At 38.6% G+C, this 12,469-nt stretch overlaps 2 protein-coding genes and 1 pseudogene across 2 annotated transcripts; 1 reads left to right on the top strand and 2 right to left on the bottom strand.

Moving 5' to 3' along the window:
* The first annotated feature begins 561 nt into the window (after window positions 1–561).
* LOC129307315 (cytochrome P450 93A3-like) lies at window positions 562–2,522 on the top strand. Its single transcript, XM_054948238.1, has 2 exons — window positions 562–1,539; window positions 1,620–2,522. Exons 1-2 carry the CDS (start codon window positions 616–618, stop codon window positions 2,244–2,246), a joined length of 1,551 nt encoding a protein of 516 aa, XP_054804213.1. The 5' UTR covers window positions 562–615; the 3' UTR covers window positions 2,247–2,522.
* A 1,663-nt stretch (window positions 2,523–4,185) lies between these two features.
* Window positions 4,186–5,389, bottom strand: LOC129305096 (polygalacturonase inhibitor-like). Its single transcript, XM_054945015.1, has one exon. It carries the CDS (start codon window positions 5,357–5,359, stop codon window positions 4,376–4,378), a length of 984 nt encoding a protein of 327 aa, XP_054800990.1. The 5' UTR covers window positions 5,360–5,389; the 3' UTR covers window positions 4,186–4,375.
* A 3,471-nt stretch (window positions 5,390–8,860) lies between these two features.
* On the bottom strand, window positions 8,861–10,309 carry LOC129307166 (polygalacturonase inhibitor-like; annotated as a pseudogene).
* Between the last annotated feature and the right edge of the window lie 2,160 nt (window positions 10,310–12,469).

Here is a 12,469-nt window from a genome sequence, read left to right on the forward strand (position 1 = left end):
TTATATTTATTAAAATTATAAAAAAATTAATAATATATTTTGTTATTAATTTAAACAGTTCAAATTTAATATGAATGGTTTCATTTAATATTAAATTTTTTATAAATTTTATAAATTAATTATTTAAATATATTTTAAATAGCGCAGATTTAATATTAAAATTATAAAAAATTTAAATATTAAATTTGGACCATCAATATGAAATTAAAATTGTCCAAATATTTTATACAGTGTAAAGAAAATGATTGGAGTAGAGAAGTTGGGTCTGGGTGAGGGTGCTTAGTTGGTTTTAATTTTTTTTTATTTTTTTAACAATCAAAACGTTATTTTAAAGAAATGGAGGAGAAATGGAGAGTTAGGAAGTGGAGACACCCCAAGTCCGACCAGGGCCGAGGAGAAATGGAGAGTTAGGAAGTGGAGACACCCAAGTCCGACCAGGGCCGGGGCAGACAAGTTGAGTTAGCCCATCACGAGATATTCTATTTTATTACATACGGCTGGATTGTTCTGTCTCCCTCCCTCGAATTTCTTGCCATTTGCAAACAGTATCATTTCCCCTTTCGTTCACTACAATCTTTCAAGATCTTTAGAATTTTTCAATCCGGGAATTCAAGAATGGTTGATTCCAAACTCCAAGGATATATCCAACTTCTCTTCATTTGGCTTCTGTCCACCTTCCTGGTTCTAACAATACTGAAGACAAAACAGAGGAAGGCTCGTCGTCCACCCAGCCCACTAGCCCTCCCTATCATCGGACACCTTCACCTTCTTTCCCCTCTTCCTCATCGAGATTTTTACAACCTTTCCCTTCGCTATGGTCCTATCATCCACCTTTTCCTCGGCTCTGTTCCTTGCGTGGTCGCCTCCTCTGCTGAAGCTGCCAAAGAATTCCTTAAAACTCACGAACTTTCTTTCTCCAATCGACCAGCTCGAACTGTTGCTGTCCGGCACTTGACCTACGAGTTCCAAGATTTCATGTTTGCCCCTTATGGACCCTATTGGAAGTTCATGAAGAAGCTGTGCATGTCTGAACTTCTAGGCGGGAAGATGCTCGACCAGCTCCTTTTGGTGAGGGAGCAAGAGACGAAGAGATTTCTGAGAACTTTGCTTCAGAAAGGGAAGGTCGGCGGCGAGGCGGTGGATGTTGGAGCAGAGCTCATGGTGCTTTCGAATAACATTGTATCCAGAATGACTGTGAGTAAAACGAGCTCTCAAAATGAAGATGAAGCCGACGTGGTGAGGAAGTTGGTGATCGATGCCGCTGAGCTCTCCGGGAAGTTTAACATATCGGACTTCATCGCGTTCTGCAAGATATTTGATTTGCAGGGATTCAACAAGAGGTTGAAGGAAGTCCGAGAGAGGTTTGATACCATGATGGAAAGAGTAATAGAAGAGCACCAAGAAGAAAGGAGGAGGAGAAAAGACACGGGCATTAGAGGAGATCAGACCATGGATATACTGGACGTTTTGTTAGACATACACGAAGATGAGAACTCGGAGACGAAATTGACAAAAGAGAACATCAAGGCCTTTATCATGGTGAATCAAGTCATTATGTTCTAAATTTTCTATTCATACTACGGCAACAATTAACATGACCGGCTGTAACGATTATGCAGGACATATTTGTGGCAGGGACAGACACATCCTCCATAACCATTGAATGGGCTCTGGCAGAGTTAATCAACCATCCGCGCGTAATGAAGGAAGCAAGACAAGAGATTGATTCAGTAATCGGAAAGACCAGAATAGTAGGGGAGTCCGACATAGTGAAACTCCCTTACCTTCAAGCCATAGTCAAAGAAACGATGAGGATTCACCCTGCGGGCCCATTGATCTTCAGGGAATCGTCAAGAAGCTCTGTAGTGTGTGGATACGAGATTGCAGAGAAGACCCGGTTATTTATAAACGTGTGGGCTATTGGCAGGGATCCCAGTCAGTGGGAGAACCCTCATGAGTTTAGGCCAGAGAGATTTATGAGCGAAGACGGAAAAGGTCAATTAGATGTTAGGGCTCAGCATTTTGAATTGATTCCTTTCGGGAGCGGAAGAAGAGGATGTCCTGGAACGTCACTGGCTCTTCAGGTTGTGCACACCAATCTTGCAGCTATGATTCAGTGCTTCGAATGGAAGGTAAGTGGCGCGATTAGCATGGAGGAAAAAGCCGGGATTACCCTTCCAAGGGCTCACCCCCTTATTTGTGTCCCCGTGCCCAGGCTTGATCCATTTCCTTCTGTATCTTGGTGAGATCAACGTACGGTTCTCTCAAATGGCAGTGATGGAAACCTGTGTTTGAGTTTTAAAATTTGATTTTTCTTGTATAATATTTAGTTTTTTTCATTTTAAATAAGATATTTATAGGGTTTAACAGGGATTAAGATCAGATCTGTGCAAATGAAGTTAAGATTGTTTTCTGGGTTCGGCTTTCTTGAATGATTTAAATGAAGATGACTTTTTTTAGTCCCTCCCTTCAGTTAAATTAGGATGTCTCTTTTTGTGTGCATATGGGTGTTGGGGATGGGATGTGTTTGTGGGAAGTAGAAACGGAATAAATCTGTACCCAATATATACATTTATGAATTTATTGAAATGAATGATACTTATTTTATTAATGAAGGTTGACCATTAATTCATTAAAGAAATAAATACTTAATATCTATATTCAATAATGTTATTTGATTCGAATAAAAAAGTTGGATAGATGCTTGATTTTTTTTTTAAATCTCTATATGTAAATGATATTTATAAATTTTTATTCAAATGCTTTATAGAATTGATACATTTTTCTGCCAACAATAAAGTTCATACGTCGGGTACAACTTTTTACTTTTTGTAATTTTTTTCACTTTTATATATCACACATGATTTATTATTTATCACCTGCATATTATAATATTTTTATTTTATTTATAAATCATTTGTATCAATTTCATTAATAACAATATAATATCAATTTTATTATTATATTAAAATAATAAGATAGTAGAAAGCTTTTTTAATTCGATGTTGTGTAGAATATAATTGAAGTAAGGGGCAGCCCTACGTGATGTCCAGTGTGGGCAAATGTTTCCCCTAAAATGAAAAAAATTACATGAATGTATATAATAAATTTTGCATTCTACCCTCACTCATCTCCAGTTACTATTTCTGAAATATTTGGCATTTATAAAGGATTGAAACTATGCTGATAAAAAAGTTTTAGATTCGTGAAAGTTTTTTGTGATTGTGTGAATGCAATATTTATGATCATAAGGGATGATCATAGTTATCATTCTTTCTAAAATATCATTACCTCCACTGGAAGTCTTCTATGCAGAAATTGGTCTATAAACTTTAATTTTTTTAAGTAGAGCGGATAATAGCATGGCCGACTTTCTTGCTAATTCGGCTCATTATATATTAAATGATCTTAATTTTTTTAATTTACCACCTCTTAGTTAGTCTTTTGGGTGGTCTTTAGGTTTAGTTTTGGTTTGCTTTTTACTTGTGTTTTAGGTGGTTATTCCTTGTGTAACTTTTCACTGTGAATGAGATTTCATGCACTTACTAAAAAAAAAAAAAATCCAAAATCAAACCACTATTAAAACTTTGTATTGAATAAATTACCCCCACAACCCAAGGTCTTAGGTTCGTCACTAACTGAGGTGCCTTTTATTTATAGGTACAAATATATCAATCAAAGTAAATAAAATATATAAAATAATAATAATTAAAAGATATTATAGTAACTAAAAGATATTGAAGAATCTAAAATAATAAACATTCACATAATATCTTAATATTCATAATGCATCCGGTATAAATTTTGAATTTTTGTAATTTTTTTACACTTCTATATATCACACATGATTTATTATTTATAACCTGCTTAATATAATATATTTCTTCTAATCTTATTTATAAATCATTTATATTAATCTTATTAATATTAATATAATAAAAATATAGGTAGTAAAAATAAGTAAACTTCATAATATGACCCCAAATAAAAAATAAAAAATAAATAAATTATGTAATATTTTTTCTCTTACTTGTTAAGAATAATTGAAAATTTTTAATTTAAAATAAAATAATTTTATCAACCAATTTTATATATAAAATGAACCAAATTATATTTTATAAGGTAGCCGTTAAAGAGGGCCAAGGAAATTTGAAGTGAAACACACCATTAGCCGAGAGTCAGATTCATTTAACTGAAAACAGCTTTTCTCTAACATATCGCAGCAGGAAAATAGGAAAATGACAAAGCTACTCCCTATAGGCTATAGCAGTCGATTAATCCCTTGAACAGGTTTCACTTGGTGGCCATTAATTGAAATCCAGGAGGCACCTGCACATTGAATCTGCTCTTATTTAATTAGGCCAGTCAACAGCGATCACTTGCAGAGGGGAAGCGGGGACCCACACAAGCACTTGTTGTGCATGTACGAGTCCTTCCCCATCTTCTGCAAGCTCCCACCTGCAGGAATCGGACCGCAAAGCAAATTATAGCTCACGTCCAACTTCTGAAGTTGCAATGCTTTCAATCCCACAGGTAGTCTCCCGTAGATGCGATTGTGATTCAGATCCAGCCACGTCATGCTCTCCGGGACATTTACTTTGGACAGATCAAACTCGAGTAAGTTTCTGGAGAGGTCAAGCATATGCAACCCCAGTTTGTTTGGCCCAAAGAGCATGGAGGCGTCACCTTGGAGTTTGTTGCCAGACAAGTCAATGCTGGACGAGTTTAACTTCCCCAGCGACGCCGGGATTTTCCCCGACAGCTGGTTGCGCGAGAGGTAAAGGCTCGGAGAATTCTTGAAGTACCCGAAGGTGTAAGGGATGGGACCTGTGAGCTTGTTGCGACTCAAGTCAATTTCGTTGAGGTTATGCAGTTGGGAGAGGGAAGGCGGGATATAGCCTGAAAGCTTGTTGAAGGGAAGGTACAAGCTTTCGAGGTTGGTGAGTCGGGGCAGGAAGTCCGGTACGGGACCGGACACGGAGGTCCAGCTGATGCCTAAGAAGACGAGTCTGGTGAGCTTGGCGATGGCGGGGTGGATGGGGCCGGTGAGGTTGGGGAGCTTGTGGAGGTCGAGGGTGTCCAGATAAGGGAGGTCGCCGATGGCCGGAGGGATTTGAAAGCTGACTCCATCGTTGGCGAGGGAGAGAGAGCGGATGCGGTGGGTGGTGAAGTCGCACTTGACGCAGTACCATTCGCAGCAGTCAGAGTCCGGCGTCCAGGAGGCGAGAAGGTAAGGATTCTTGAGGTCTTTCTTGATTTGAAGAAGGGCTTTCTTGTCTTGTGGATTGCAGCGTGCGGAGAGAGCTGGAGAGGAGAATGGGAGGAGGAGGAGGAGGAGGAGGAGAAATAAAATAGCCATGGCTGGGAACGATGGAGCTGTGGCACTGACTTGCTATGCTTGGCAAGGTCTTTAGTACTATATAATAAAGCAAAGCGGAGGCTTGATAGTTTCAATTTCAATTTGTCATAAATCATAATTCCGAGCTCCTAGCAGATTTCAAAATCAAAATTTGAATTTCAAGTTGGGAAAAATCAGAACAAAGTACGATGATGGGGAAACACGAGGAGCGCATGGTTTCCAACTTGTGTCTGAAAAACTGAAGAGAGTTGGGGATCAACAGAAAGCTTTAAAGTTATGGTCTGAAACGGGAAAAAGCAGGAGATTGCATGCAGGGCCGATTGCGTTGTGTCTGCACGTTACTTTTCAGCTAAGGCGGGATCGAGTTTGGAGATCCAAATTGAAACTTGGCTGAAATTAATCCAGATTTAATGTAATTTCATTTCCATAATTTTAATAAGGGTTAAAGTATAAATATATTTCGGACATTTTTAGGAAGGCATAATTGATACCCTTATTATTTTGACTAAATATGAAACGTCGTTCAAATAGATTACAAGGTTAGTTTGGTTGAGTAATCAAAGCGTTAGGCCTAATGTAAACAAAAAGGGCTGGTCCTAAAACTCAAAAAAGTCCACAACAAGTAAATATGTTGAAATTCCGTCAGCTTCAAATATTAAACCATTGGTATGAAGACACGATCTCAAGTAATGCTGAAATCTACCCCTCAAGTGATTCGATAAAACGGGCTGATTATTAAAATAAAGAGATTGTGCCATAAGTTTTACAGGATTCCTAATTTTTTGACAGAATGTGCTAAATCCTAAGGGGAAGGCTTCTGCTATTCGACACTATAAATAGAAAAAAGCAAAATAGAGAAGGCTAGTCAATACTCAATTAAAACTTGCATATTTTACATTCATTTGCACTTTTTAGTTTTTAATTTTTAATCTGTAATTTTCTACATTTCAATAAAATTATACACTTATTTTACTAAAACTTTCTATTTTTTTACATCTAAGTGACCTGTAGTAAAAAGACTCGAGACTCTTTTTATTATTTATTGAGATTCAATGTCTCTAACATACTTAGTATTTATTGTTTTTCAACCACAAACACTTATATTTTTAAAGGTGTAACGTCGCTCCCGCGTTTTTAAAAATCGAACAATTTTATCCTGCGATTACCAAAGGCGATCCTTGACCATTACCTATCTCAATTTGACCGTGAAAGTGTATGCTGGCATGCCACATATGTTTGATCCCCTTCCATGTATTCTTTTTTCAGCCAATTATTCCACCTTTGAACACGCGTCGCTTCTTCTTCTTCTTCTCTAATCTGCCTCATGCCCAGACTTCCGAGCAAGCTAAAGGTCGTGGGCAAACAAGAAGGAAGGGACTGAGGTTGAAGATGGATGGTTATTAGAGCTTGAGCATTGTACACGGTATGGCAACTCACTCCGATGACCATCGTTTTACCACTTTCGGTCACTGTGAACCGTGATGTGGAGTCACCTTACTGAATGAGTTTTCGAGATCTAAAATATGGAGGTGAGTACGAGGAAGCAGATCAAAGACAAGAAGGAGGAGCTTTGACAGCTTGTTGGTAATCAATACTATGACCTCATCGCTATGCATAGCTTTGTGATTCCATCGCTCTACAACTCCCATATTTCTTCACGTCACTGTCAACTCCAGTTGCTGGTGTGTGAGTTCATTTATGTTTCTGGCTTTTCTTCACATCTAGGTACATGTCTCAAGTGTTTCAAATCCAAGGGAGTACAACTTTACAATTGGGTGGGAGGAAGTAAGTTGCAGAGTGATGATAACAAAGTCCGGGAAGATATCTTGATCTTTTTACTACCTCAGCACTAATTTGTTTTTTCTATGCTAAATTAGTGACACGGAAAGGAAGCTGCTTCGATTATTGTTTGATTTTCTTTTGGTGATTGTAGCCTTTGTGGCCCAAATTATCCATGAGGAAGTGGCTTCATATAAAGAGCTTCACTGCTAAATCTCATTCAGGCTTTAATGAATTGAGTGAAGTAAAGTTAATGGGTTCTTTTCCTCCTAGATTTTGATTCATGTTATCTAAATTACATGTCATGTGCGGCGAAATTAATGACAAGGTCTGGGAAATTATTGAACTCATGGCTTGTTAGTTTGATTCCCAAGCATCATTTGATTATGAGATATTGATCTCTTAAGTTTCACGCCAGATTTGTTTGATGATTTCTTGAGAAAAGAAAGAGGGAAGAGGAAGAATGTGAAAGGCGGAGGGTAAAGGATGTGAGATCCACTTTAGCAAAATTTTAATCGAGAGAAAAAATGACATGAATACCACGTTGGCATGTCATGTAAGTATAAACAGCCAACTAAAAGTTGATAGAGTGAAACTATCACATAGGGGCAACATTGTTTGATTTTTAAAAAGTTAGGATGATATCACACCTTTAAAAATATGAGAATAGCAATTGTGCTTCCTTGAAATTGAGATAGATTTGTACTTTAGCTCTTTTAATAATTTAAAATTTTAATATATATATAATTTAAAATAAAATTAATTTTACTATCATTCTGTCAAAAAAATTAATTTAAAATTAAAATTATTAATTGAAAATGTTAAAATAAAATTAAATATGGATAGTTAAGATTCCGCAACCATGCAAGGAGCGCCACAATACAGTCCAGAAGATAGTTGAGTACTTGAGTTGGTGTTTCAAACGTCCTGGTGATTCTTTTCCGGCTCTCAATATCAAAAGTCATGTGTATCCTGCCATATTCTTTTCTTTTGTCTTTGTCCCTACTGAGCTAGCTCTCCTGATCACGTCATGTCGTTCGTTTCACCAAAAGATTCTTTACGTGCCAGAGCAAAGGGGGAAAAATTGCTAAAATGGACAGGGCAATAGTACCAAGATTTTTCAAATAAATGGCCTTTGAGATATATATATATATATATATATATATATGATACACGAACTCTGGCTCTTTTATCCAAATAGTTTTATACTTTACTTCTTAATAATAATAATAATTTCCCCGAGTGCTAAAATCCCACATGCACCGTTGCCAAAAAGTCAGAAACCTATTGCTTTTCCTATACTCGCGCCTGAGGGTCCTTCAATGGCTTTCTTCATTTTGATTCTGGTTTCAAAATTTGAACGCATATCTGTTGCTAAAATGTTTATCAAGCAGGGCAGACTATGTGCATTGCAAGTAAAAGGATTAAAGGCACTAACAAAAATATTAACATGAAAATTTGTAAAAACATAAAACAAAAGAAGTAGATAAAAGGGTAAATCATAAAGGAGTGAGTAAGTTGTCATTCAGTGCTCAGCAATGCTCGAGCGTGAGTTGCTGCTTGGCTATCCTCAAATAATCATCCATAGGTGTGTTCCATGAGTTCTTTTTTTTTTTGTGTTTTATGCCGAAAGCTGTACGCTGAATAATTTTTTTTGTGCTTTCTATGCTGGACACTAAAAGATGCATATTGGGATAAATAAAAAAAAAAGGCGATCATTCGAATCTTGAACAAAGCTTATTTTCGTAACTGGAAAGTAAATAAAGCACCATCACGCGTCACTCTCCTGTCTTTTGACATTAGGATTAGTAAATGGCGAGAAAAACATAGAAGACGGCGGTGTTGAAGGGCACGAGGCCACGAGCTAATCGAATCGCTTGCAGGTGGGCAGCGGAGATCCACAGAGGCACTCGTTATGAAAATAGGAAGACACGTCGAAAGTCTGCAACCTACCACCCTGAGGAATTTCACCACACATTCTATTATAACTCGCATTGAGCACCTGCAAAAAATTCACCGCCTTCAATCCCTGGGGGAGCGTCCCGTATATCATGTTATGATTCAGGTCCAACAATATCAAGCTGGTAGGGAACTCTACCCTGCCGACATCAAACGCCAGCAAGTTCCTCAACAAGTCCACCATCTCGGTCGTCTTGTTGGGCCTGAAAAGCATGTAGGCATCGCCCTCCAGCCTGTTTCTCTGCAACTCTATACAGGACGGGTCCTGGTTGGCGAGGGACGCCGGGATTCTGCCGATAAACTGGTTGTGGGACAGGAAGAGAGCAGGGGAGGAGTTGAAGGATCTGAAGGAGTCGGGAATTGGGCTAGTAAGTTTATTGTGGTCTAAGCGCAGAGAAATGAGCTTTGGGAGGGGAGAGAGAGAGCCGGGAATTGGGCCGAAAAAGGTTGTTGAAGGAGAGGTCCAAGAACTCAAGGTTCTAAAGACGGGCTAGGAAGTCGGGTACTGGGCGGGACAAATTGGTCCAGCTGATGGTGAGGTACCTGAGGGAGGTGAGGTTGGAGATGGCGGTAGGGATGGGGCCAGCGAGGTTGGAGAGTTTATCGAGGATAAGGATCTGGAGGGAAGGGAAATTGGCAATGGAAGGTGGAATTTGAGAGGAGATGTTGGGGTCAGGGAAGGAATTTAGAACGGAGAGGGAGATAATACAGTGGGTCTTGTGGTCACACTTGACAGAGTACCAGTAGCAGCAATCAGTATCTGGATCCCAAGTGGCAAAATGCTGGGGGTCATTGAGGTCATGCTTGAGCTGGAGGAGGGCCTTCTTTTCGGTTGGGTTGCAGAGTACGACAAGAGCTGGGGAGATAAGGATGAGAAGGAAGCAAAGACGAAACATGGCGGCCATGACTAGGTGGATGCATGATCCTTTTCCATATAAGGCGAAAGAATGTCATGATGCGTAAGGTGACGCCGGCATGTAGCTGATTAAATAATGAACACTCTGGATCTCTAATAGAATACTAATGAAAATGAAAAACAAGGAAAGATGGTTGCCATTTCTGGGGTGGGTGGTCAAGAAAGGTCAAAGAAAGCCACCCAATCATGTGGGATTTGGATAGATAACGGTGTAGAATCATCACGAGAAACTATTTCGATTGAACTCCCAGTATTGCGCAGCTGTACGCACTGGCCCCCCATCTACCCAATCACGCCCACTCAACTTTGACATCCATCAATATCAATATTCATATCAAAGAAAAATCATAGCCACTGCTGTTACTAAATACAGTAAAGTCTGCTATTTTTTCCTAAAAACATGGTTTCGCGTCAAAAATATTATCTCAATTTTTTATTACTCAGCCATATCAGCCATATCTCTCAAACTCACTCAACCTATAAGCAGGTGAGAATATAAGGCTGCGTGCTGCATATAAATAAAGTAAGAGCGCATGGGGTTTGTCGACCGTCCGAGGAACGCTTTCAATGATCACAAATCTGAACAACAAGGTCATGTTTGGTACGTTGGGCTGATGAGGTGGGACTGGCATTGAAATTGGCTAATATCAATTTTTCATGTTTAGCATGAGGCAATGAGAGATTTAGTCTTAATCCTAATTTTATTTACATAGGATTATCCAGTACCACCATCTCTTAGTATTGAAAAATTGATCTCGAGGCTACATAATTTCAGACCAAATTGCCCTCTTATCCATCAGCTATCCTTGCATTGCCATTACTCCCTAATGGATTGACGTCCCTATCACCTTGTCAGAGTGAAGTGTGAACAGCGTCTGCTCTCCATGTCCGTTCTCAGCACCAATATCTTGAAAGATCAAATTTGGTAAGTTCATTTGTGTCGATGTCCCTGGATTTGTTTAGATCTAGTTATGCAAGTTCAGATCTTGTGAGCTTGACTGCGACCCTCTCCTTCCTTAGTCTTGATTTGCTCGAACGTGACCCTCTACCTCCTTGGTCCAGCAATCCAGCAAGCTCGACAACAGTGAAGGTAGTGGCTAAGGTGGACGAATATGAGTAGTGATGGAATTTGGGTTCATCAAAATGATTCCCACTTTTAAGAAGAATGAAGAAGAAGAAGAATATGGGTTCATCGAAAGCATCCCCACTTTCAGCCAGAATAATGACAATGCTGATGAACTTGGGTAGTGGGCACGAGAGTAGAGGATGAAGAAGAAAAGGATTAGAGCAATATTATATTGTTGCTATTTTTTAGAATAAATATGAGTCTTGTTTTTTTTATTAATTATATATCATACTAAACACAATTTAAAAACTGATTACCACTTCCAATCCTACTTTTATGGCCCATTTAGTTCAATTCCCTGCATGAGGTTTACTTGTAATTCTGATGCCTTTTATTGATTCCTGACGTTTGGTTGCACCTCTATAAAGGAAAGGAGATTACATGATGGCTACCTGATTCCCTTAAAAGCTGCATCTGAATTACATGATCAGGCCCTATGAATGAGGATGCAAACCTCTTGTAATTGCTCAGGAAATACATTTTTGCCCTTAAAATGTTAAGCCAATATGTCGACCCTCACTACGTCTTCCTCTCCCCTACCTACTCTCCATCTTCGGTATTGACATTGGCGACTTGGCACTCCCCACCTTCTGCAGCAATATCAGGTCATAAAGATGCCTTCCATTGGCACCGTCAAGCTCTGCATCATTCTTCCCAAGTTGCTGTCATTCATTTTCATCAGATTTGAACTTTGTTGAGCTTTGTTCTCACCATCCCATCCCTTTCGTTCATTCTTCTTAGAATTGGTGTTGATTTAAATTTCTAAAAACAAAGCAAAAAAAGAAAGAAAGAAAGAAAAGGGAGGGGGATTTTTGAAGCCCTGTGAACATTAGTGAAGCGGTAAGAAAAAGCTGATGTTCATTTTTGTTGGCTATGCGATACGGGTCTAGGTTTAAGGAAGAAGAAGATGGTCCTAGATTTCTAATAGAAAAGAAGTGGCAAGATTTCGATTTCAAATTGGGGTTCAAGGAAAAAGAAAATGGTGCTAGATTTATGGTGAGAAGGAAGAGACAAAATGCAACATTGGCCTTGGTTTAGTGAGGAGGATGATGGTCGGGATTTTGGAAGATGAAGGTGAGGAAGGACTATATTTTTTTATGGGTAGTTTGGTCTTTTATATTTTTTAATATTTTAGTAAATTGAAAAAATAAATTTTATCCAACTATTTCTAAATGCCTCACCAAACAAATGCTATAAAATTCCCGTTACATTACATTTCCTATCATTACATTCCCCATCATTCCTTATACCAAACAGGCCATTAATCTCATTCCCAATCTCTTAAAAATCAAGGCCACGTGTCAAACAGGATCTAAAGATTAAATTCAAT

This window comes from Prosopis cineraria, unplaced genomic scaffold, assembly GCF_029017545.1.
Source record: "Prosopis cineraria cultivar Desert tree isolate PC_DT_omini unplaced genomic scaffold, ASM2901754v1 PC3, whole genome shotgun sequence".
NCBI lineage: Eukaryota > Viridiplantae > Streptophyta > Magnoliopsida > Fabales > Fabaceae > Prosopis > Prosopis cineraria.

Excerpts from the sequence above, each read along its gene's own strand:
- LOC129307315 (XM_054948238.1), top strand. The coding sequence starts at position 616 with ATGGTTGATTCCAAACTCCAAGGATATATCCAACTTCTCTTCATTTGG. Across the intron at positions 1,540-1,619 it reads ACATCAAGGCCTTTATCATG|GACATATTTGTGGCAGGGAC; the intron begins GTGAATCAAGTC and ends ACGATTATGCAG.
- LOC129305096 (XM_054945015.1), bottom strand. The coding sequence starts at position 5,359 with ATGGCTATTTTATTTCTCCTCCTCCTCCTCCTCCTCCTCCCATTCTCC.